At 52.4% G+C, this 20,680-nt stretch overlaps 2 protein-coding genes across 2 annotated transcripts in view; one reads left to right on the top strand and one right to left on the bottom strand.

Annotated features, from left to right (window-relative positions):
- The window catches only part of LOC140397044 (equilibrative nucleobase transporter 1-like), a 446,298-nt gene that overhangs the window by 165,655 nt on the left and 259,963 nt on the right, over positions 1-20,680 (bottom strand). The window lies entirely within an intron of this gene.
- The window catches only part of mrpl18 (mitochondrial ribosomal protein L18), a 10,583-nt gene continuing 9,100 nt past the window's right edge, over positions 19,198-20,680 (top strand). The window contains exon 1 of the mRNA XM_072486085.1: positions 19,198-19,319. Coding sequence (XP_072342186.1) covers positions 19,272-19,319 — 48 coding nt within the window. The 5' untranslated portion in view covers positions 19,198-19,271. The remainder of the gene's footprint in view (positions 19,320-20,680) is intronic.

Below are 20,680 nucleotides of genomic sequence, written 5' to 3'. Positions count from 1 at the left end.
AACGCGGAAGGAATAATTCAGAGAGTGCAGAAAAAAGTGAAAAGGACAGATGGATCAATAAAATAGGTCCATGTTCATGTTTCTTGTTTAAACAAAAAAAGGGTGGTGACAAAATGATGTGTGGTGGAGAACTCTTACTCCATCCCTTTCAAACCAGCAGAGAATTGACCCTTGCTTATTCATGCCTGGATCTGTCTCTCTTGTGGAGACCATGAATTGGATTCAAATTGAATTGTTTTTTGGGCTAGGCAGGAGCTGGGTTAGGGGTTTGTCCCTGTCCTCACTCTCACCTCTGGCTTTGTAACTCTGAGAAAGTAAATAACAAAAACAGCTGAAGATGTATTTTTAATGGGGGATAACAATCGTTAAGTTTTGAATTGTCAGATATATTAAGGTTAGTTAACCCACTCTGTCCCAAGTAGAATGGACCTTTTGTGCTTTACTTTACAAGTAACTGTAACTGGAACAAGATTTGTAGTCGCTTCAGGAATTTGAGATAGTTGGGGAGAGGGTTATAGTGATGTGCCTCCATTTAGGTCGAATAGTTCTTGACTCTTCGCTACCCTTTGATATAACCGAGCAAGCTATGCAGTTGAACGGAAGTAAAGAATGGACAAAAATTGTCCTTCTGAGTGACTCCTAGATTCCATTAAATATTAATATTCAAATACATAGCAGGGCACCTATCGGGTGACGGTTGGATGAATTGTTGGAACATTTTGGGTTCTGGTGTCTGTGAAGAAAGCTGTATTAGTTGGAGTGGTGGTTTGATTCTGGTGTAATATTTATTAAATTATTGCTTGAGGGTGGCATCTGGCGCAGTGGCTAGCACTGGGACTGGGGCGCTGAGGACCCGGGTTCGAATCCCGGCTCTGGGTCGCTGTTCGTTTGGAGTTTGCACCTTCTCCCCATGTCTACGTTTATTTCATTCCCACAGCCCAAAGATGCGCAGGTTAGGTGGATTGGCCACGCTAAATTGCCCTGAAATTGGTAAAAGAAAATAATTGGGTACTCTAAATTTATATTAATAAAAAATAAAAATTGTTGCATGACTTTAAGCTTTTCCACTGGCTTGATGCAGTTCTTTATTTTGCAGCATTCAAATAGACAGTTATTTTACTATCAAGTGCTGCATTGCAAGTGCTGCATTGCAAGTGCTGCATTGCAAGTGCTGCATTGCAAGTGCTGCATTGCAAGTGCTGCATTGCAAGTGCTGCATTGGGCGGCACAGTAGCACAGTGGTTAGCATTGTCGCTTCACAGCTCCAGGGTCCAGGTTCGATTCCAGGATTCCAGAACTGCACGTTCTTCCCCGTTAATAAATAAATCGAATGTATCAGAAAGCATACACGGAAGAGGAAGCTGAGTGGATACCAGAGTTTATTACTGTAAAAGTGATGTTTTGATGAGAAAATGGAGACCTTTACTCCATGGCGGATGACAAGTGGGCAGAAGTCCATCAAGTAGTATTGCCGGTAGTGTATAGAAAGGAGGTGTTGCGAGTTGCACATGAGGTACCAATGGGAGGTCATTTGGGAATACGGAAAACTCAAGCTAAAATACAAAAACATTTTTTTGGCCTGGACTACATAAAGATGCAATTAAATTCTGTCAATTATGTCACACATGTCAAGTGATAGGGAAACCTCAAACGGTAATAAAACGAGCGCCCTTAATACCCATTCCAGCATTTGAGGAACCTTTTACAAGGGTCCTAATTGATTGCGTAGGACCGCTTCCTAAAACAAAAAGTGAGAATCAATATCTTTTGGCTATAATGGATGTGTCTACTAGGTTTCCAGAGGCCATTCCAGTATGTAATAGTCCAGCTAAAAAGATTGTGCAGGAGTTACTTAAATTCTTTGCCAGATATGGACTGCCCACAGAAATACAATCGGATCAAGGATCAAATTTTACCTCCAGTTCATTCAAAGAAGTTATGGATAGCGTAGGAATAAAACTGTGTACCATCTCGAATCGCAGGGAGCGTTAAAAAGGTGGCATCAGACATTAAGGACAATGTTGAGGGCTTATTGTCAAGATTATCCAGAGGATTGGGATAACGGAATTCCCGTAACAGCCTCCCCGAACAGGCGCCGGAATGTGGCGACTAGGGGCTTTTCACAGTAACTTCATTGAAGCCTACTTGTGACAATAAGCGATTTTCATTTCATTTCATTCGTACTGTTTGCAATTAGGGATGCACCTAATGAGTCAACCAAAATTTAGTCCTTTAGAAATAATATTTGGTCATGAGGTAAGCGGTCACTTAAATTGAGTAAGGAAAAATTGGTGAGTGAGAAATCAGAAATTACATTATTGGATTACGTGTCAAATTTTAGGGAACGATTAAATAGAGCAGGTGAATTGGCGAGACAACATTTAAAAGTTGCACAAAATGTGATGACCATAAGACCATAAAACATATGAGCGGAAGTAAGGCCATTCAGCCCATCGAGTCCACTCCACCATTCAATCATGGCTGATTTCAACTCCATTTACCCGCTCTCTCTCCATAGCCCTTAATTCCTCGAGAAATCAAGAATTTATCAACTTCTGTCTTAAAGACACTCAATGTCCCGGCCCGTCCCGATGAAATGGGTAGCAGACAAGAAATCCAAAGTTCGTAGTTTTGCCAGTGGAGATAAAGTTTTAGTGTTGTTACCAGTGGTAGGTGAACCTTTAAAAGCAACGTTTTGTGGACCTTATCAGATTGAAAGGAAATTACAAGTGAGGTGAATTATGTTGTAAAAACACCGGATAGAAAGAAAACTCACCGTGTGTCATGTGAATACACTTAAAAGGTACCTTGAAAGGGAAGGAGAGAAAAAGGAGGCGCTTTTAATGATTCTAGCTCAAAGTGACGAACCAAATCCAGATGACTGTGAATTTGACATACCTCAATTGGAAAATGAGAATGTTCTTAAAAATTGGGATAAATTGTTGAGATACCTTCCAGAGGAAAAATGGACTGACCTGAAAGAGTTATTTATATCACGTGGGCAAGTTTGTAGAGATAAATTGGGAAGTACTAAAATGGTTAAACATGACGTAGATGTGGGAAATGCTGTTGCAATCGAACAACATGCATACAGAGATTCAGAGTCTGGTTAAAAATGGCATAATTGAAGTGGGTTGCAGCCAATGGAGCTCACACATAGTGATGGTACCTAAACCAGACGGTACCCAATGGTTGTGTGTGGACTATAGAAAGGATAATGCAGTTACATGAATGGACTCTTATCCTATCCTACGTTTGGAGGATTGCATTGAGAAAGTGGGACAATCAGCTTTTATTTCTAAACTGGATTTATATAAAGGTTACTGGCAGGTACATTTATTGAAAGGTCGAGGAGATTTCAGCTTGTGTGACTCTAGATTGTATATACCAATTTAAAGTTATGCAATGTGGCATGAAAAATGCCGCAGCCACATTTCAACTGTTAACTAACAAAGTCATTTCAGGATTATCCAATTGTGCGGTATACATCAACGATCTGGTAATTTTCAGCCAGACATGGACTGAACATTTAAAATATCTGATGGAATTATTCGATCGACTTCAGGAGGCGGGTGTGGTGATAAACCTACCCAAAAGTGAATTTGGAAAAGCCCAAGTCACTTTCCTTGGCCATACAATCGGACAGGGTCGAATGGTCACACATGATGTGAAACCAGCAGTTATTGAGGAGTTTCCAATACCCTCGAGACGAAGGGAAATAATGTGATTTCTTTGCATGAGTGGATTTGATCGCACATTTGTGCTAAGGTTTTGTAGCGTGATTGCTCCACAGATGGACTTGCTGAAGACACGTCGAAAATTTCAATGGAAAGCGGAGTTTCAACCGGCATTTGACTGCCTGAAAGCTGTGATAACCAATGTTCATGTGTTGGAGAATTGCAAGGGACTCTGTGATCAGATTGAACTAAAGTATCTGACTTTAAAGAGAAATGCCGAGGCGTAGATGGATCGTGCAGATACCATCTTGTTGAAAGAGACTGTCAATCAAGAAGGATTTCAGTTGGAAGAAGAACGGAAAAAATGGACTATATTATTATACCTATTTGCGTGTGGTTTTTTGAAACGAAAAAGTATATTTACTGTGTGCATTTCGCAAAGGATAGTGAAAAGGTGAAAAATGAAACCATTTTGAAGTTGATGGTTATTTCTTTTTTCTTGGGGAGAGGTGTCATGTGAGAGTACCTTTAAGAAATGGGTGCTTAAGAAATTGACCTTTAAGATAAAGGTGTTTATCAGTGATGTCAGAGGGTGGGTGGAGCTGGGCTGTCTGCCAGCTTTTTAACTTTCCATTTAGTCTGTTTGCTGTAGGGTGTGTTTTAGTTTCGTTTTCAGTGTTGGAGCTGAAGCCAGAAAAAGCAGCTGTACTGCTGTTCCCTTTGCCATGAAAGGACGATCTCTTGATCATTTGGTGAATTCAGAATTATAAATGTTCTCAGTACTGAATGTAAACCCAATGTGCTTCTGTTAAAAGGTGTTTCTTTTGTCTTCTGGATGTTGTTTGGGAAGTTATTAAGGATTACTTAGTGTTGTATTCTTTGGGGGTTGTATTTCAATTGATGGTTGCTAAGATGTTCACTGTATGTTTTTAAAAGATTAACTTGAGTTCATAGAATATACATTGTTTTGCGTAAAAAATAATTTTCGATTTCTGCTGTACCACACCTGTAGAGTGGGCTGTGTACACCCCATACCACAATCTATTAAAAGTTGTGGGTGAAAAGTTGTCAGGTGAACTCCATGATACACTTTGGGGTTCTCTAAACCCTGGCCCATAACACACTCCGGCCCTCACATACACTCTCACAATGCTCTCAAAGATACACTCGCACACACTCTCGCACACGCTCTCAACGATGCACTAACACACACTCACAAACTCTGGCTCTCAGACACACTCTCATCCTCCAGCTCTTTCACACACTCTCATCCTCCAGCTCTCTCACACTCCGGCTCTCTCACAGACTCTCACACTCCGGTTCTCTCACACACTCGCACATACCTCTCAAAGATGCACTCACACACACTCACATTCTAGCTCTCAGACACGCTCACACACTCCGGCACTCACACACACTCTCACACAGAGGCTGTCTCACCTACCTCTCAAAGAGGCACTCACACACACTTTCACACTGGCTCTCAAAGAGGCACTCGCACACTCCGGCTATTAAACACACTCTCACACTCCGGCTCTCACACACACTTCAAAGATGCACTCACCCACTCTCATACTCCAGCTCTCCCACACATTCTCACACAGGCTATCAAAGATACACTCACACACACTCTCACACACAGTTTAACACACTCTTACACTCCGGTTCCCTCACACACTCCGGCTCTCAAACACTCACACACTCTGGCTCTCTCACACGTTCTCACACTCTGGCTCTCTCACACACGCTTTCATACACTCTCACACTCCGGCTGTCTCACACACTTTCACACCCCGGCTCGCGCACACACTCTCACACTCCGGTTCTCCCACACACTCTCACACACCTCTCAAAGATGCATTCACTCACACTCTCACACTCTGGCTCTCACACACACTCTCACACGCCGGCCTTCACAAACACTCACACAGCGGCTGTCTCACACATCTCTCTCAGAGGCACTCACACACACTTTCACACACGCTCTCAAAGCAGCACTCACACAATTTCACACACGCTCTCAAAGAGTCACTCACACACTTTCATACGCGCTCTCAAAGTGGCACTCACACAATTTCACGCTCCGGCACTCACACACAATCTCACACTCCGGCGCACACACAGTCTCACACTCCAGCTCTCCCAGACACTCTCACACACCCTCTCAAAGATACATTCACACACACTCTCACACACACTCTGGCTCCCAAACACACTCTCACACTCCGGCTCTCAAACACACTCTCACACTCCGGCTCTCTCACACATGCTTTCACACACACTCACACTCCGACTCTCTCACACACACTCACACTCCGGCTCTCAAAGATGCACTCACACACTCTCATACTCCAGCTCTCCCACACACTCTCACACAGCCTATCAAAGATACACTCACGCACACAGTTTCACACACTCTTGCACTCCGGTACCCTCACACACTTTCACACCCCGGCTCTCTCACACACTCTCACACTCCGGTTCTCCCACACACTCTCACACACCTCTCAAAGATGCATCCACTCACACTCTCACACACACTCTGGCTCCCAAACACACTCTCACACTCTGGCTCTCTCACACTCCGGCTATCACACACTCTCTCACTCTCCGGCTCTTACACACACACTCCCACTCTGGCTATCACACACACTCTCACACTCCGGCTCTTACACACACACTCACACTCTGGCTATCACCACACACACTCAGGCTATCACCACACACTCTCACACTCCGGCTCTCTCACACACTCTCACACGCCGGCTCTCACACTCACTCTCACACACGCTCTCAAAGAAGCACTCACACACTCTCATACTCCAGCTCTCCCATACACTCTCACGCAGGCTATCAAAGATACACTCACACACACAGTTTCACACACTCTTACACTCCGGTTCCGTCACACACTCTCACAGTCCAGCTCTCAAACATACTCACACACTTTGGCTCTCTCACACGTTCTCACACTCTGGCTCTCTCACACACTCTTTCACACACTCTCAAACTCAGGCTGTCTCACACATTTTCACACCCCGGCTCTCTCACACACTCTCACACTCCGATTTTCCCACACACTCTCACACACCTCTCAAAGATGCATTCACTCACACTCTCACACTCTGGCTCTCACACACACTCTCACACGCCGGCCTTCACAAACACTCACACAGCAGCTTTCTCACACACCTCTCTCAGAGGCACTCACACACACTTTCACACACGCTCTCAAAGCAGCACTCACACAATTTCACACACGCTCTCAAAGAGTCACTCACACACTTTCATACGCGCTCTCAACGTGGCACTCACAGACACTTTCACACACGCTCTCAAAGTGGCACTCACACAATTTCACGCTCCGGCACACACACACACAGTCTCACACTCCAGCTCTCCCAAACACTCTCACACACCCTCTCAAAGATACATTCACACACACTCTGGCTCCCAAACACACTCTCACACTCTGGCTCTCTCACACCTTCTCACACTCCGGCTCTCTCACACATGCTTTCACACACACTCACACTCCGACTCTCTCACACACACTCACACTCCGGCTCTCAAAGATGCACTCACTCACTCTCATACTCCAGCTCTCCCACACACTCTCACACACCTCTCAAAGATGCATTCACTCACACTCTCACACACACTCTGGCTCCCAAACACACTCTCACACTCTGGCTCTCTCACACCTTCTCACACTCCGGCTATCACACACTCTCTCACTCTCCGGCTCTTACACACACACTCCCACTCTGGCTATCACACACACTCTCACACTCCGGCTCTTACACACACACTCACACTCTGGCTATCACCACACACTCTCACACTCCAGCTCTTACACACACACTCAGGCTATCACCACACACTCTCACACTCCAGCTCTTACACACACACTCACACTCTGGCTATCACCACACACTCTCACACTCCAGCTCTTACACACACACTCAGGCTATCACCACACACTCTCACACTCCGGCTCTCTCACACACTCTCACACGCCGGCTCTCACACACGCTCTCAAAGAAGCACTCACACACTCTCATACTCCAGCTCTCCCATACACTCTCACGCAGGCTATCAAAGATACACTCACACACACAGTTTCACACACTCTTACACTCCGGTTCCGTCACACACTCCCACAGTCCAGCTCTCAAACACACTCACACACTTTGGCTCTCTCACACGTTCTCACACTCTGGCTCTCTCACACACTCTTTCACACACTCTCACACTCCGGCTGTCTCACACATTTTCACACCCCGGCTCTCACACACTCTCACACTCCGATTTTCCCACACACTCTCACACACCTCTCAAAGATGCATTCACTCACACTCTCACACTCTGGCTCTCACACACACTCTCACACGCCGGCTTTCACAAACACTCACACAGCAGCTTTCTCACACACCTCTCTCAGAGGCACTCACACACACTTTCACACACGCTCTCAAAGCAGCACTCACACAATTTCACACACGCTCTCAAAGAGTCACTCACACACTTTCATACGCGCTCTCAACGTGGCACTCACAGACACTTTCACACACGCTCTCAAAGTGGCACTCACACAATTTCACGCTCCGGCACACACACACACAGTCTCACACTCCAGCTCTCCCAAACACTCTCACACACCCTCTCAAAGATACATTCACACACACTCTGGCTCCCAAACACACTCTCACACTCCGGCTCTCAAACACACTCTCACACTCTGGCTCTCTCACACCTTCTCACACTCCGGCTCTCTCACACATGCTTTCACACACACTCACACTCCGACTCTCTCACACACACTCACACTCCGGCTCTCAAAGATGCACTCACACACTCTCATACTCCAGCTCTCCCACACACTCTCACACAGGCTATCAAAGATACACTCACGCACACAGTTTCACACACTCTTGCACTCCGGTTCCCTCACACACTTTCACACCCCGGCTCTCTCACACACTCTCACACGCCGGTTCTCCCACACACTTCTCAAAGATGCATTCACTCACACTCTCACACACACTCTGGCTCCCAAACACACTCTCACACTCTGGCTCTCTCACACCTTCTCACACTCCGGCTATCACACACTCTCTCACTCTCCGGCTCTTACACACACACTCCCACTCTGGCTATCACACACACTCTCACACTCCGGCTCTTACACACACACTCACACTCTGGCTATCACCACACACTCTCACACTCCAGCTCTTACACACACACTCAGGCTATCACCACACACTCTCACACTCCGGCTCTTACACACACACTCACACTCTGGCTATCACCACACACTCTCACACTCCAGCTCTTACACACACACTCAGGCTATCACCACACACTCTCACACTCAGGCTCTCTCACACACTCTCACACGCCGGCTCTCACACACGCTCTCAAAGAAGCACTCACACACTCTCATACTCCAGCTCTCCCATACACTCTCACGCAGGCTATCAAAGATACACTCACACACACAGTTTCACACACTCTTACACTCCGGTTCCGTCACACACTCTCACAGTCCAGCTCTCAAACACACTCACACACTTTGGCTCTCTCACACGTTCTCACACTCTGGCTCTCTCACACACTCTTTCACACACTCTCACACTCCGGCTGTCTCACACATTTTCACACCCCGGCTCTCACACACTCTCACACTCCGATTTTCCCACACACTCTCACACACCTCTCAAAGATGCATTCACTCACACTCTCACACTCTGGCTCTCACACACACTCTCACACGCCGGCCTTCACAAACACTCACACAGCAGCTGTCTCACACACCTCTCTCAGAGGCTCTCACACACACTTTCACACACGCTCTCAAAGCAGCACTCACACAATTTCACACACGCTCTCAAAGAGTCACTCACACACTTTCATACGCGCTCTCAACGTGGCACTCACAGACACTTTCACACACGCTCTCAAAGTGGCACTCACACAATTTCACGCTCCGGCACACACACACACAGTCTCACACTCCAGCTCTCCCAAACACTCTCATACACCCTCTCAAAGATACATTCACACACACTCTCACACACACTCTGGCTCCCAAACACACTCTCACACTCCAGCTCTCTCACACCTTCTCACACTCCAGCTCTCTCTCACACGCTTTCACACACTCTCACACTCTGACTCTCTCACACACACTCACACTCCAGCTATCACACACACTCCAGCTATCACACACACTCTCACACTCCAGCTCTCTCTCACACGCTTTCACACACTCTCACACTCTGACTCTCTCACACACACTCACACTCCAGCTATCACACACACTCCAGCTATCACACACACACTCACACTCCAGCTATCACACACACACTCCGGCTATCACACACACACTCACACTCCGGCTCTCACCACACACTCTCACACTCCGGCTCTCACGCACACACTCTCACACTCCGGCTCTCACGCACACACACTCGCACTCCGGCTCTCACACACGCTCTCAAAGATGCACTCACACACTCCAGCTCTCCCACAGGCTATCAAAGATACACTCACACACACAGTTTCACACGCTCTTACACTCCGGTTCCCTCACACACTTTCACACCCCAGCTCTCCCACACACTCTCACACACCTCTCAAAGGTGCATTCACTCACACTCTCACACACACTCTGGCTCCCAAACACACTCTCACACTCTGGCTCTCTCACACCTTCTCACACTCTGGCTATCACACACACTCTCACACTCCGGCTCTTACACACACACTCTGGCTATCACCACACACTCTCACACTCCGGCTCTCACACACACTCTCACATGCCGGCTCTCACACTCACTCTCACACACGCTCTCAAAGATGCACTCACACACTCTCATACTCCAGCTCTCCCACACATTCTCACACAGGCTACCAAAGATACACTGACACACACTCTCACACACAGTTTCACACACTCTTACACTCCGGTTCCCTCACACACTCTGGCTCTCAAACCCACTCACACACTCTGGCCCTCTCACACGTTCTCACACTCTGGCACGCTCACACACTCTCATACTCCAGCTCTCCCACACACTCTCACACAGGCTATCAAAGATACACTCACACACACTGTCACACACGGTTTCACACACTGTTACACTCCGGCTCTAAAACACCTTCTCACACTCCGGCTCTCACACACACTCACACACTGGCTCTCTCACACCTTCTCATACTCCAGCTCTCTCACACACGGTTTCACACACTGTTACACTCCGGCTCCTGCTCTCAAACACATTCTCACACTCCGGCTCTCACACACACTCACACTTTGGCTCTCAAATACACTCTCACACCTTCTCATACTCCAGCTCTCTCACACACTGTTTCACACACTCTCACACACACTCTCACACACGCTTCAAAGAAGCACTCACACACTCCCATACTCCAGCTCTCCCACACATTCTCACACAGGCTATCAAAGATACACTCACGCACACAGTTTCACACACTCTTCCACTCCGGTTCCCTCACACACTCTCACACTCCGGCTCTCAAACACACTCACACTCCGTCTCTCTCACACGTTCTCACACTCTGGCTCTCCCACACACTCTCACACACCTCTCAAAGATGCATTCACTCACACTCTCGCTCTCACACACACTGTCACACTCCGGCCCTCACAAACACTCACACAGCGGCTGTCTCACACATCCCTCTCAGAGGCTCTCGCACACACATTCACACACGCTCTCAAAGAGGCACTCACACAATTTCACGCTCCGGCACTCACACACAATCTCACACTCCGGCGCACACACACAGTCTCACACTCCCGCTCTCCCACACACTCTCACACACACTCTCAAAGATACATTCACACACACTCTCACACACACTTTCACACACTCTCACACACACTCTCACACACACTCTCACACACACTCTCACACACACTCTCAAAGATACATTCACACACACTCTCACACACACTTTCACACACTCTCACCCTCCGGCTCTCAAACCCACTCTCACACGCTGGCTCTCACACTCACTCTCACACACTCTCCCAAAGATGCACTCACACACTCACACACCAGCTCTCCCACACACTCTCATACACGCTATCAAAGATTCACTCACACACACTCACACACCGGCTCTCTCATACACTCTCACACTCCGGCTATCAAACACACTCTCACACTCTGGCTCTATCACACCCTCTCACACTCCGGTTCTCACACACGCTTTCACACACTCACACTCCGGCTCTCTCACACACTCCGGCTCTCTCACACACTCCGGCTCTCTCACACACTCTCACACAACGGCAGTATCACACACACTCTCAAAGATGCACTCACACGCACTCTCACAGACTCTCACACTCCGGCTTTCACACACAATCACACACTATGGCTATATCACAACATTCATACACGCTCTCAAAGTTGCGCCACACTCACTCTCAGCGCTGCACTCACACTCTCACACCGGCACTCGCCCGCAATCTCTCACTCCAGCTCTTTCACACACTTACACACTTTGGTACTCAAAGACAGCCTCTCAAAGATACACTCACACACATTCTCACACTCCGGCTCTCTCACAGATTCTCACTCTCCGGCTCTCTCAGACAGTCTCACACACGCTCTCAAAGATAAACTCACGCACACGCTCACACCCCAGCACTTTCACACACAATCTCAAAGATGCACTCACACACACTCTCACACTATCGCTCTCTCACAGATGCTCACACTTCGGCACTCACACACACGCTGTCAAAGATGCATTCACGCACACTCTCACACTTCGGCTCCCGAGCACACACACTCACACTTCGGCTCTCACACACACTCTCACACATGCTCTCAAAGATGCACTCACACACACTCTCACACTCCGGCTCTCTAAGAGACACTCGCACACTCCGGCTCTCACACAGATTCTCACACTCCGGCTCTCTGTTGCCTGGTATGGAGGGAAAATCTTATGAGGAAAGGCTGATGGACTTGAGGTTGCTTCCGTTGGAGAGAAGAAGGTTAAGGGGAGACTTAATAGAGGCATACAAAATGATCAGGGGGTTAGATAGGGTGGACAGTGAGAGCCTTCTCCCGCGGATGGATATGGCTGGCACGAGGGGACATAACTTTAAACTGAGGGGTAATAGATATAGGACAGAGGTCAGAGGTAGGTTCTTTATGCAAAGAGTAGTGAGGCCGTGGAATGCCCTACCTGCTACAGTAGTGAACTCGCCAACATTGAGGGCATTTAAAAGTTTATTGGATAAACATATGGATGATAATGGCATAGTGTAGGTTAGATGGCTTTTGTTTCGGTGCAACATCGTGGGCCGAAGGGCCTGTACTGCGCTGTATTGTTCTATGTTCTATGTTCTCTCACACACTCTCACACATGCTCTCAAAGATGCACTCACACACACTCTCACACTCCGGCTCTCTAAGAGACACTCGCACACTCCGGCTCTCTCACACACTCTCACACATGCTCTCAAAGATGCACTCACACGCAATCTCACACTGCAGCTCTCACACACACTCTCACACATGCTCTCAAAGATGCAATCACACACACTCTGGCTCTCACACACCCTCTCACAGACTCTCTCACGCCAGCACTCAGACACACGCTCTGAAAGATGCATTCACACACTCTCTCACACTCTAGCAGGGGCCAGCACGGTAGCATTGTGGATAGCACAATTGCTTCACAGCTCCAGGGTCCCAGGTTCAATTCCGGCTTGGGTCACTGTCTGTGCGGAGTCTGCACATCCTCCCCGTGTGTGCGTGGGTTTCCTCCGGGTGCTCCGGTTTCCTCCCACAGTCCAAAGATGTGCAGGTTAGGTGGATTGGCCATGATAAATTGCCCTTAGTGTCCAAAATTGCCCATAGTGTTGGGTGGGGTTGCTGGTTTATGGGGATAGGGTGGAGGTGTGGACCTTGGGTAGGTTGCTCTTTCCCAGAGCCGGTGCAGACTCGATGGGCCGAATGGCCTCCTTCTGCACTGTAAATTCAATGAAATAGCTCCCACACACACTTTCACACACACTCTCAAAGATGCATTCACACACACTCACACTGTAGCTCCCACACACACTCTCAAAGATGCATTCACACACACTCTCACACTCTGGCTCTCTCACACTCACTCTCACACTCCGGCTCTCAGACATACTCTCACACACGCTCTCAAAGATGCATTCACGCACACTCTCGCAGAACGGCTCTCTCACACACGCTCCCAAAGATGCATTCACGCACACTCTCGCAGAACGGCTCTCTCACACACGCTCCCAAAGATGAACTCACACACACGCTCACACCCCGGCACTCTCACACATGCTCTCAAAGATGCACTCACACACCCTATCACATTACTGCTCTCTCACAAATTCTCACACTCCGACACTCACACACACGCTAACACTCCAGCTCTCACACACACTCTCACACTACGGCAGTATCACACACTCTCACATTCGCTCTCAACGATGCACTAACACACACTTCACACTCAGCTCCCTCACACACTCTCAAAGATGCACTCGCACGCACTCTCACAGACTCTCACACACCGACTTTCACACACAATCACACACTATGGCTATATCACAACTATCACACACGCCCTCAAAGATGCACCACACTCACTCTCACACACACTCTCAGCGATGCAATGACATTCTCACACTCCGGCTCTCATGCACAATCTCTCACTCCAGCTCTTTCACAATCACTGACACTCCGACACTCACACTCTCACACACTCTCACACACTTTGGTACTCAAACACAGGCTCTCAAAGATACACTCACACACATTCTCACACTCCGGCTCTCTCACAGAATCTCACACTCCGGCTTTCACACACATTCTCACACTCTGGCTCTCTCACACACACTCTCACACTCCGGCTCTCTCACACACCCTCTCACACTACGGCTCTCTCACACACACCCTCGCACTTCTGCTGTCACACGGACTCTCACATTCCAGCTTTCACACACACTCTCACACTCCGGCTCTCTCACAGATTCTCACACTCCGGCTCTCTCTCACACTCAAACACACGCTCTCAAAGATGCATTCACACACACTCTCACACTCCGGCTCTCTCACACACACCCTCGCACTTCTGCTGTCACACGGACTCTCACATTCCGGCTTTCACACACACTCTCACACACACTCTCACACATGCTCTCAAAGATGCACTCACACAGACTCTCACACCCTCCAGCTCTCTCACACACACTCACACTATGGGTCTCTCACACGCCGGCACTCACACACACGCTGTCAAAGATGCATTCACACACACTCTCACACTCTAGCTCCCACACACACTCTCAAAGATGCATTCACACACACTCTCACACTCTAGCTCTCCCACACACGCTCTCAAAGATGCATTCACACACTCTCTCACACTCCGGCTCCCTCACACTCACTCTCATAGTCCGGCTCTCACACACACTCTCAGACACTCTGGCTCTCTAACAGACTAATCCCCCTCCCTGTGAACAGTCCCTACCCTGACTAATCTCCCTCCGTGAACAGCCCCCACCCTGACTAATCCCCTCCCTGTGAACAGCCCCCACCCTGACTAATCCCCCTCCGTGAACAGCCCCCACCCTGACTAATCCCCTCCCTGTGAACAGCCCCCACCCTGACTAATCCCCTCCCTGTGAACAGTCCCTACCCTGACTAATCCCCTCCCTGTGAACAGCCCCCACCCTGACTAATCCCCTCCCTGTGAACAGCCCCCACCCTGACTAATCCCCTCCCTGTGAACAGCCCCCACCCTGACTAATCCCCTCCCTGTGAACAGTCCCTACCCTGACTAATCCCCTCCCTGTGAACAGCCCCAACCCTGACTAATCCCCCTCCCTGTGAACAGCCCCTAATCTGACTACTCGCCTCCCTGTGAACAGTCCCTAACCTGACTAATCCCCTCCCTGTGAACAGCCCCCACCCTGACGAATCCCCTCCCTGTGAACAGCCCCCACCCTGAATCATCCCCCTCACTGTGAACAGCCCCCACCCTGACTAATCCCCTCCCTGTGAACAGCCCCAACCCTGACTAATCCCCTCCCTGTGAACAGCCCCCACCCTGACTAATCCCCTCCCTGTGAACAGTCCCTACCCTGACTAATCCCCTCCCTGTGAACAGCCCCAACCCTGACTAATCCCCTCCCTGTGAACAGCCCCCACCCTGACTAATCCCCTCCCTGTGAACAGTCCCCACCCTGACTAATCCCCCTCCCTGTGAACAGCCCCCACCCTGACTAATCCCCTCCCTGTGAACAGTCCCTACCCTGACTAATCCCCCTCCGTGAACAGCCCACACCCTGACTAATCCCCCTCACTGTGAACAGCCCCCATCCTGACTAATCCCCTCCCTGTGAACAGCCCCCACCCTGACTAATCCCCTCCCTGTGAACAGCCCCCACCCTGACTAATCCCCTCCCTGTGAACAGCCCCCACCCTGACTAATCCCCTCCCCGTGAACAGTCCCTACCCTGACTAATCCCCTCCCTGTGAACAGCCCCCACCCTGACTAATCCCCTCCCTGTGAACAGCCCCCACCCTGACTAATCCCCTCCCTGTGAACAGTCCCTACCCTGACTAATCCCCTCCCTGAGAACAGCCCCAACCCGGACTAATCCCCTCCCTGTGAACAGCCCCCACCCTGACTAATCCCCTCCCTGTGAACAGCCCCTACCCTGACTAATCCCCTCCCTGTGAACAGCCCCCACCCTGACTAATCCCCCTCCCTGTGAACAGCCCCCACCCTGACTAATCCCCTCCCTGTGAACAGCCCCCACCCTGACTAATCCCCTCCCTGTGAACAGCCCCAACCTGACTAATCCCCTCCCTGTGAACAGCCCCTAACCTGACTACTCCCCCCACTGTGAACAGCCCCCACCCTGACTAATCCCCTCCCTGTGAACAGCCCCAAACTGACTAATCCCCTCCCTGTGAACAGCCCCTACCCTGACCAATCCCCTCCCTGTGAACAGCCCCCACCCTGACTAATCCCCTCCCTGTGAACAGTCCCTACCCTGACTAATCCCCTCCCTGTGAACAGCCCCCACCCTGACTAATCCCCCTCCCTGTGAACAGCCCCCACCCTGACTAATCCCCTCCCTGTGAACAGCCCCAACCTGACTAATCCCCTCCCTGTGAACAGCCCCTAACCTGACTACTCCCCCCACTGTGAACAGCCCCCACCCTGACTAATCCCCTCCCTGTGAACAGCCCCAACCTGACTAATCCCCTCCCTGTGAACAGCCCCAACCCTGACTAATCCCCTCCCTGTGAACAGCCCCCACCCTGACTAATCCCCTCCCTGTGAACAGTCCCTACCCTGACTAATCCCCTCCCTGTGAACAGTCCCTGCCCTGACTAATCCCCTCCCTGTGAACAGCCCCTACCCTGACTAATCCCCTCCCTGTGAACAGCCCCCACCCTGACTAATCCCCTCCCTGTGAACAGCCCCTACCCTGACTAATCCCCTCCCTGTGAACAGCCCCCACCCTGACTAATCCCCTCCCTGTGAACAGCCCCCACCCTGAATAATCCCCTCCCTGTGAACAGCCCCAACCCTGACTAATCCCCCTCCCTGTGAACAGCCCCGAACCTGACTCCTCCCCTCCCTGTGAACCGTCCCTAACCTGGCTAATCCCCTCTCTGTGAACAGCCCCCACCCTGACTAATCCCCTCCATGTGAACAGCCCCCACCCTGACTAATCCCCTCCCTGTGAACAGCCCCCACCCTGAATAATCCCCTCTGTGAACAGCACCTACCCTGACTAATCCCCCTCCCTGTGAACAGCACCTACCCTGACTAATCCCCTCACTGTGAACAGCCCCCACCCTGACTAATCCCCTCCCTGTGAACAGCCCCCACCCTGACTACTCCCCCTCCCTGTGAACAGCCCCCACCCTGACTAATCCCCTCCCTGTGAACAGCCCCCACCCTGACTAATCCCCTCCCTGTGAACAGTCCCTAACCTGACTAATCCCCTCCCTGTGAACAGCCCCCAGCCTGACTAATCCCCTCCCTGTGAACAGCCCCCACCCTGACTAATCCCCCTCCCTGTGAACAGCCCCCACCCTGACTAATCCCCTCCCTGTGAACAGTCCCCCACCCTGACTAATCCCCTCCCTGTGAACAGTCCCCACCCTGACTAATCCCCTCCCTGTGAACAGTCCCCACCCTGACTAATCCCCTCCCTGTGAACAGCCCCCACCCTGACTAATCCCCCTCCCTGTGAACAGTCCCTAACCTGACTACTCCCCTCCCTGTGAACAGCCCCCACTCTGACTAATCCCCCTCCCTGTGAACAGCCCCCACCCTGACTAATCCCCGTCCCTGTGAACAGCCCCCACCCTGACTAATCCCCTCCCTGTGAACAGCCCCCACCCTGACTAATCCCCCTCCCTGTGAACAGCCCCCACCCTGACTAATCCCCCTCCCTGTGAACAGTCCCCACCCTGACTAATCCCCTCCCTGTGAACAGCCCCCACCCTGACTAATCCCCTCCCTGTGAACAGCCCCCACCCTGACTAATCCCCTCCCTGTGAACAGCCCCCACCCTGACTAATCCCCTCCCTGTGAACAGCCCCCCACCCTGACTAATCCCCTCCCTGTGAACAGTCCCCACCCTGACTAATCCCCTCCCTGTGAACAGTCCCCACCCTGACTAATCCCCTCCCTGTGAACAGCCCCCACCCTGACTAATCCCCTCCCTGTGAACAGCCCCCACCCTGACTAATTCCCCTCCCTGTGAACAGTCCCCACCCTGACTAATCCCCTCCCTGTGAACAGCCCCCACCCTGACTAATCCCCTCCCTGTGAACAGCCCCCACCCTGACTACTCCCCCTCCCTGTGAACAGCCCCCACCCTGACTAATCCCCTCCCTGTGAACAGCCCCCACCCTGACTAATCCCCTCCCTGTGAACAGTCCCTAACCTGACTAATCCCCTCCCTGTGAACAGCCCCCAGCCTGACTAATCCCCTCCCTGTGAACAGCCCCCCACCCTGACTAATCCCCTCCCTGTGAACAGCCCCCACCCTGACTAATCCCCTCCCTGTGAACAGTCCCCACCCTGACTAATCCCCTCCCTGTGAACAGTCCCCACCCTGACTAATCCCCTCCCTGTGAACAGTCCCCACCCTGACTAATCCCCTCCCTGTGAACAGCCCCTACCCTGACTAATCCCCTCCCTGTGAACAGCCCCCACCCTGACTAATCCCCTCCCTGTGAACAGCCCCCACCCTGACTAATCCCCTCCCTGTGAACAGTCCCTAACCTGACTACTCCCCTCCCTGTGAACAGCCCCCACTCTGACTAATCCCCCTCCCTGTGAACAGCCCCCACCCTGACTAATCCCCTCCCTGTGAACAGCCCCCACCCTGACCCCCTCCTTGGTGATGGGAAAGTGGGCGGGGCCTGTCCCGGATGACTGGTGCGGGGGCTTTGCCGCTCATTCCGGTGACGATTCAGGAGGCGTGGCCAGTCACTGGGGTGAGAGGTTAGTGGGCGGAGCGTCTGCTGGTCCCGGATGGCGGCGGCTGTGGTGCTGAGGAGACTGAGGCCCCGACCGAGAGAGGTACAGGGGTGGGGGCCGAGAGAGGTACAGGGGGAGGGGGGGCCGAGAGAGGTACGGGGGGTGGGGGGGCCGAGAGAGGTACGGGGGGAGGGGGGGCCGAGAGAGGTACAGGGGGAGGGGGGGCCGAGAGAGGTACGGGGGGAGGGGGGGCCGAGAGAGGTACAGGGGGAGGGGGGGGCCGAGAGAGGTACAGGGGGGGGGGGGGCCGAGAGGGGGGAGGGGGGGGGAGGGGGGGGGGCCGAGAGAGGTACGGGGGGAGGGGGGGGCCGAGAGAGGTACGGGGGGAGGGGGGGCCGAGAGAGGTACGGGGGGAGGGGGGGGCCGAGAGAGGTACGGGGGGAGGGGGGGCCGAGAGAGGTACGGGGGGGAGGGGGGGCCGAGAGAGGTACGGGGGGAGGGGGGGCCGAGAGAGGTACGGGGGGAGGGGGGGCCGAGAGAGGTACGGGGGGGGGGGCGAGAGAGGTACGGGGGGCCGAGAGAGGTACAGGGGGGAGGGGGGGCCGAGAGAGGTACGGGGGGGGCCGAGAGAGGTACGGGGGGAGGGGGGGCCGAGAGAGGTACGGGGGGAGGGGGGGCCGAGAGAGGTACAGGGGGAGGGGGGGCCGAGAGAGGTACGGGGGGGAGGGGGGGGCCGAGAGAGGTACGGGGGGAGGGGGGGCCGAGAGAGGTACGGGGGAGGGGGGCGAGAGAGGTACGGGGGGGCCGAGAGAGGTACGGGGGGGCCGAGAGAGGTACGGGGGGGGCCGAGAGAGGTACGGGGGGGGCCGAGAGAGGTACGGGGGGAGGGGGGGGCCGAGAGAGGTACGGGGGGAGGGGGGGGCGAGAGAGGTACAGGGGGAGGGGGGGCCGAGAGAGGTACGGGGGGAGGGGGGGCCGAGAGAGGTACGGGGGGAGGGGGGGGCGAGAGAGGTACAGGGGGGAGGGGGGGGCCGAGAGAGGTACGGGGGGAGGGGGGGGCCGAGAGAGGTACGGGGGGGGGGGGCGAGAGAGGTACGGGGGGGGGGGGGCGAGAGAGGTACAGGGGGGGGGGGGGCGAGAGAGGTACGGGGGGGGGGGGGCGAGAGAGGTACGGGGGGGGCCGAGAGAGGTACGGGGGGGCCGAGAGAGGTACGGGGGGGCCGAGAGAGGTACAGGGGGAGGGGGGGGCCGAGAGAGGTACAGGGGGAGGGGGGGGGGGCCGGAGAGAGAGGTACAGGGGGAGGGGGGGGCCGAGAGAGGTACAGGGGAGGGGGGGGCCGAGAGAGGTACAGGGGGAGGGGGGGCCGAGAGAGGTACAGGGGGAGGGGGGGCCGAGAGAGGTACAGGGGGAGGGGGGGCCGTGAGAGGAGCCGAGTACAGGGGGAGGGGGGGCCGAGAGAGGT

This window comes from Scyliorhinus torazame, chromosome 20 (assembly GCF_047496885.1).
Source record: "Scyliorhinus torazame isolate Kashiwa2021f chromosome 20, sScyTor2.1, whole genome shotgun sequence".
Taxonomy (NCBI): Eukaryota; Metazoa; Chordata; class Chondrichthyes; order Carcharhiniformes; family Scyliorhinidae; genus Scyliorhinus; species Scyliorhinus torazame.
Note: the sequence above shows the minus strand (reverse complement) of the source record. Positions and strands in the feature narration are given on the sequence as shown.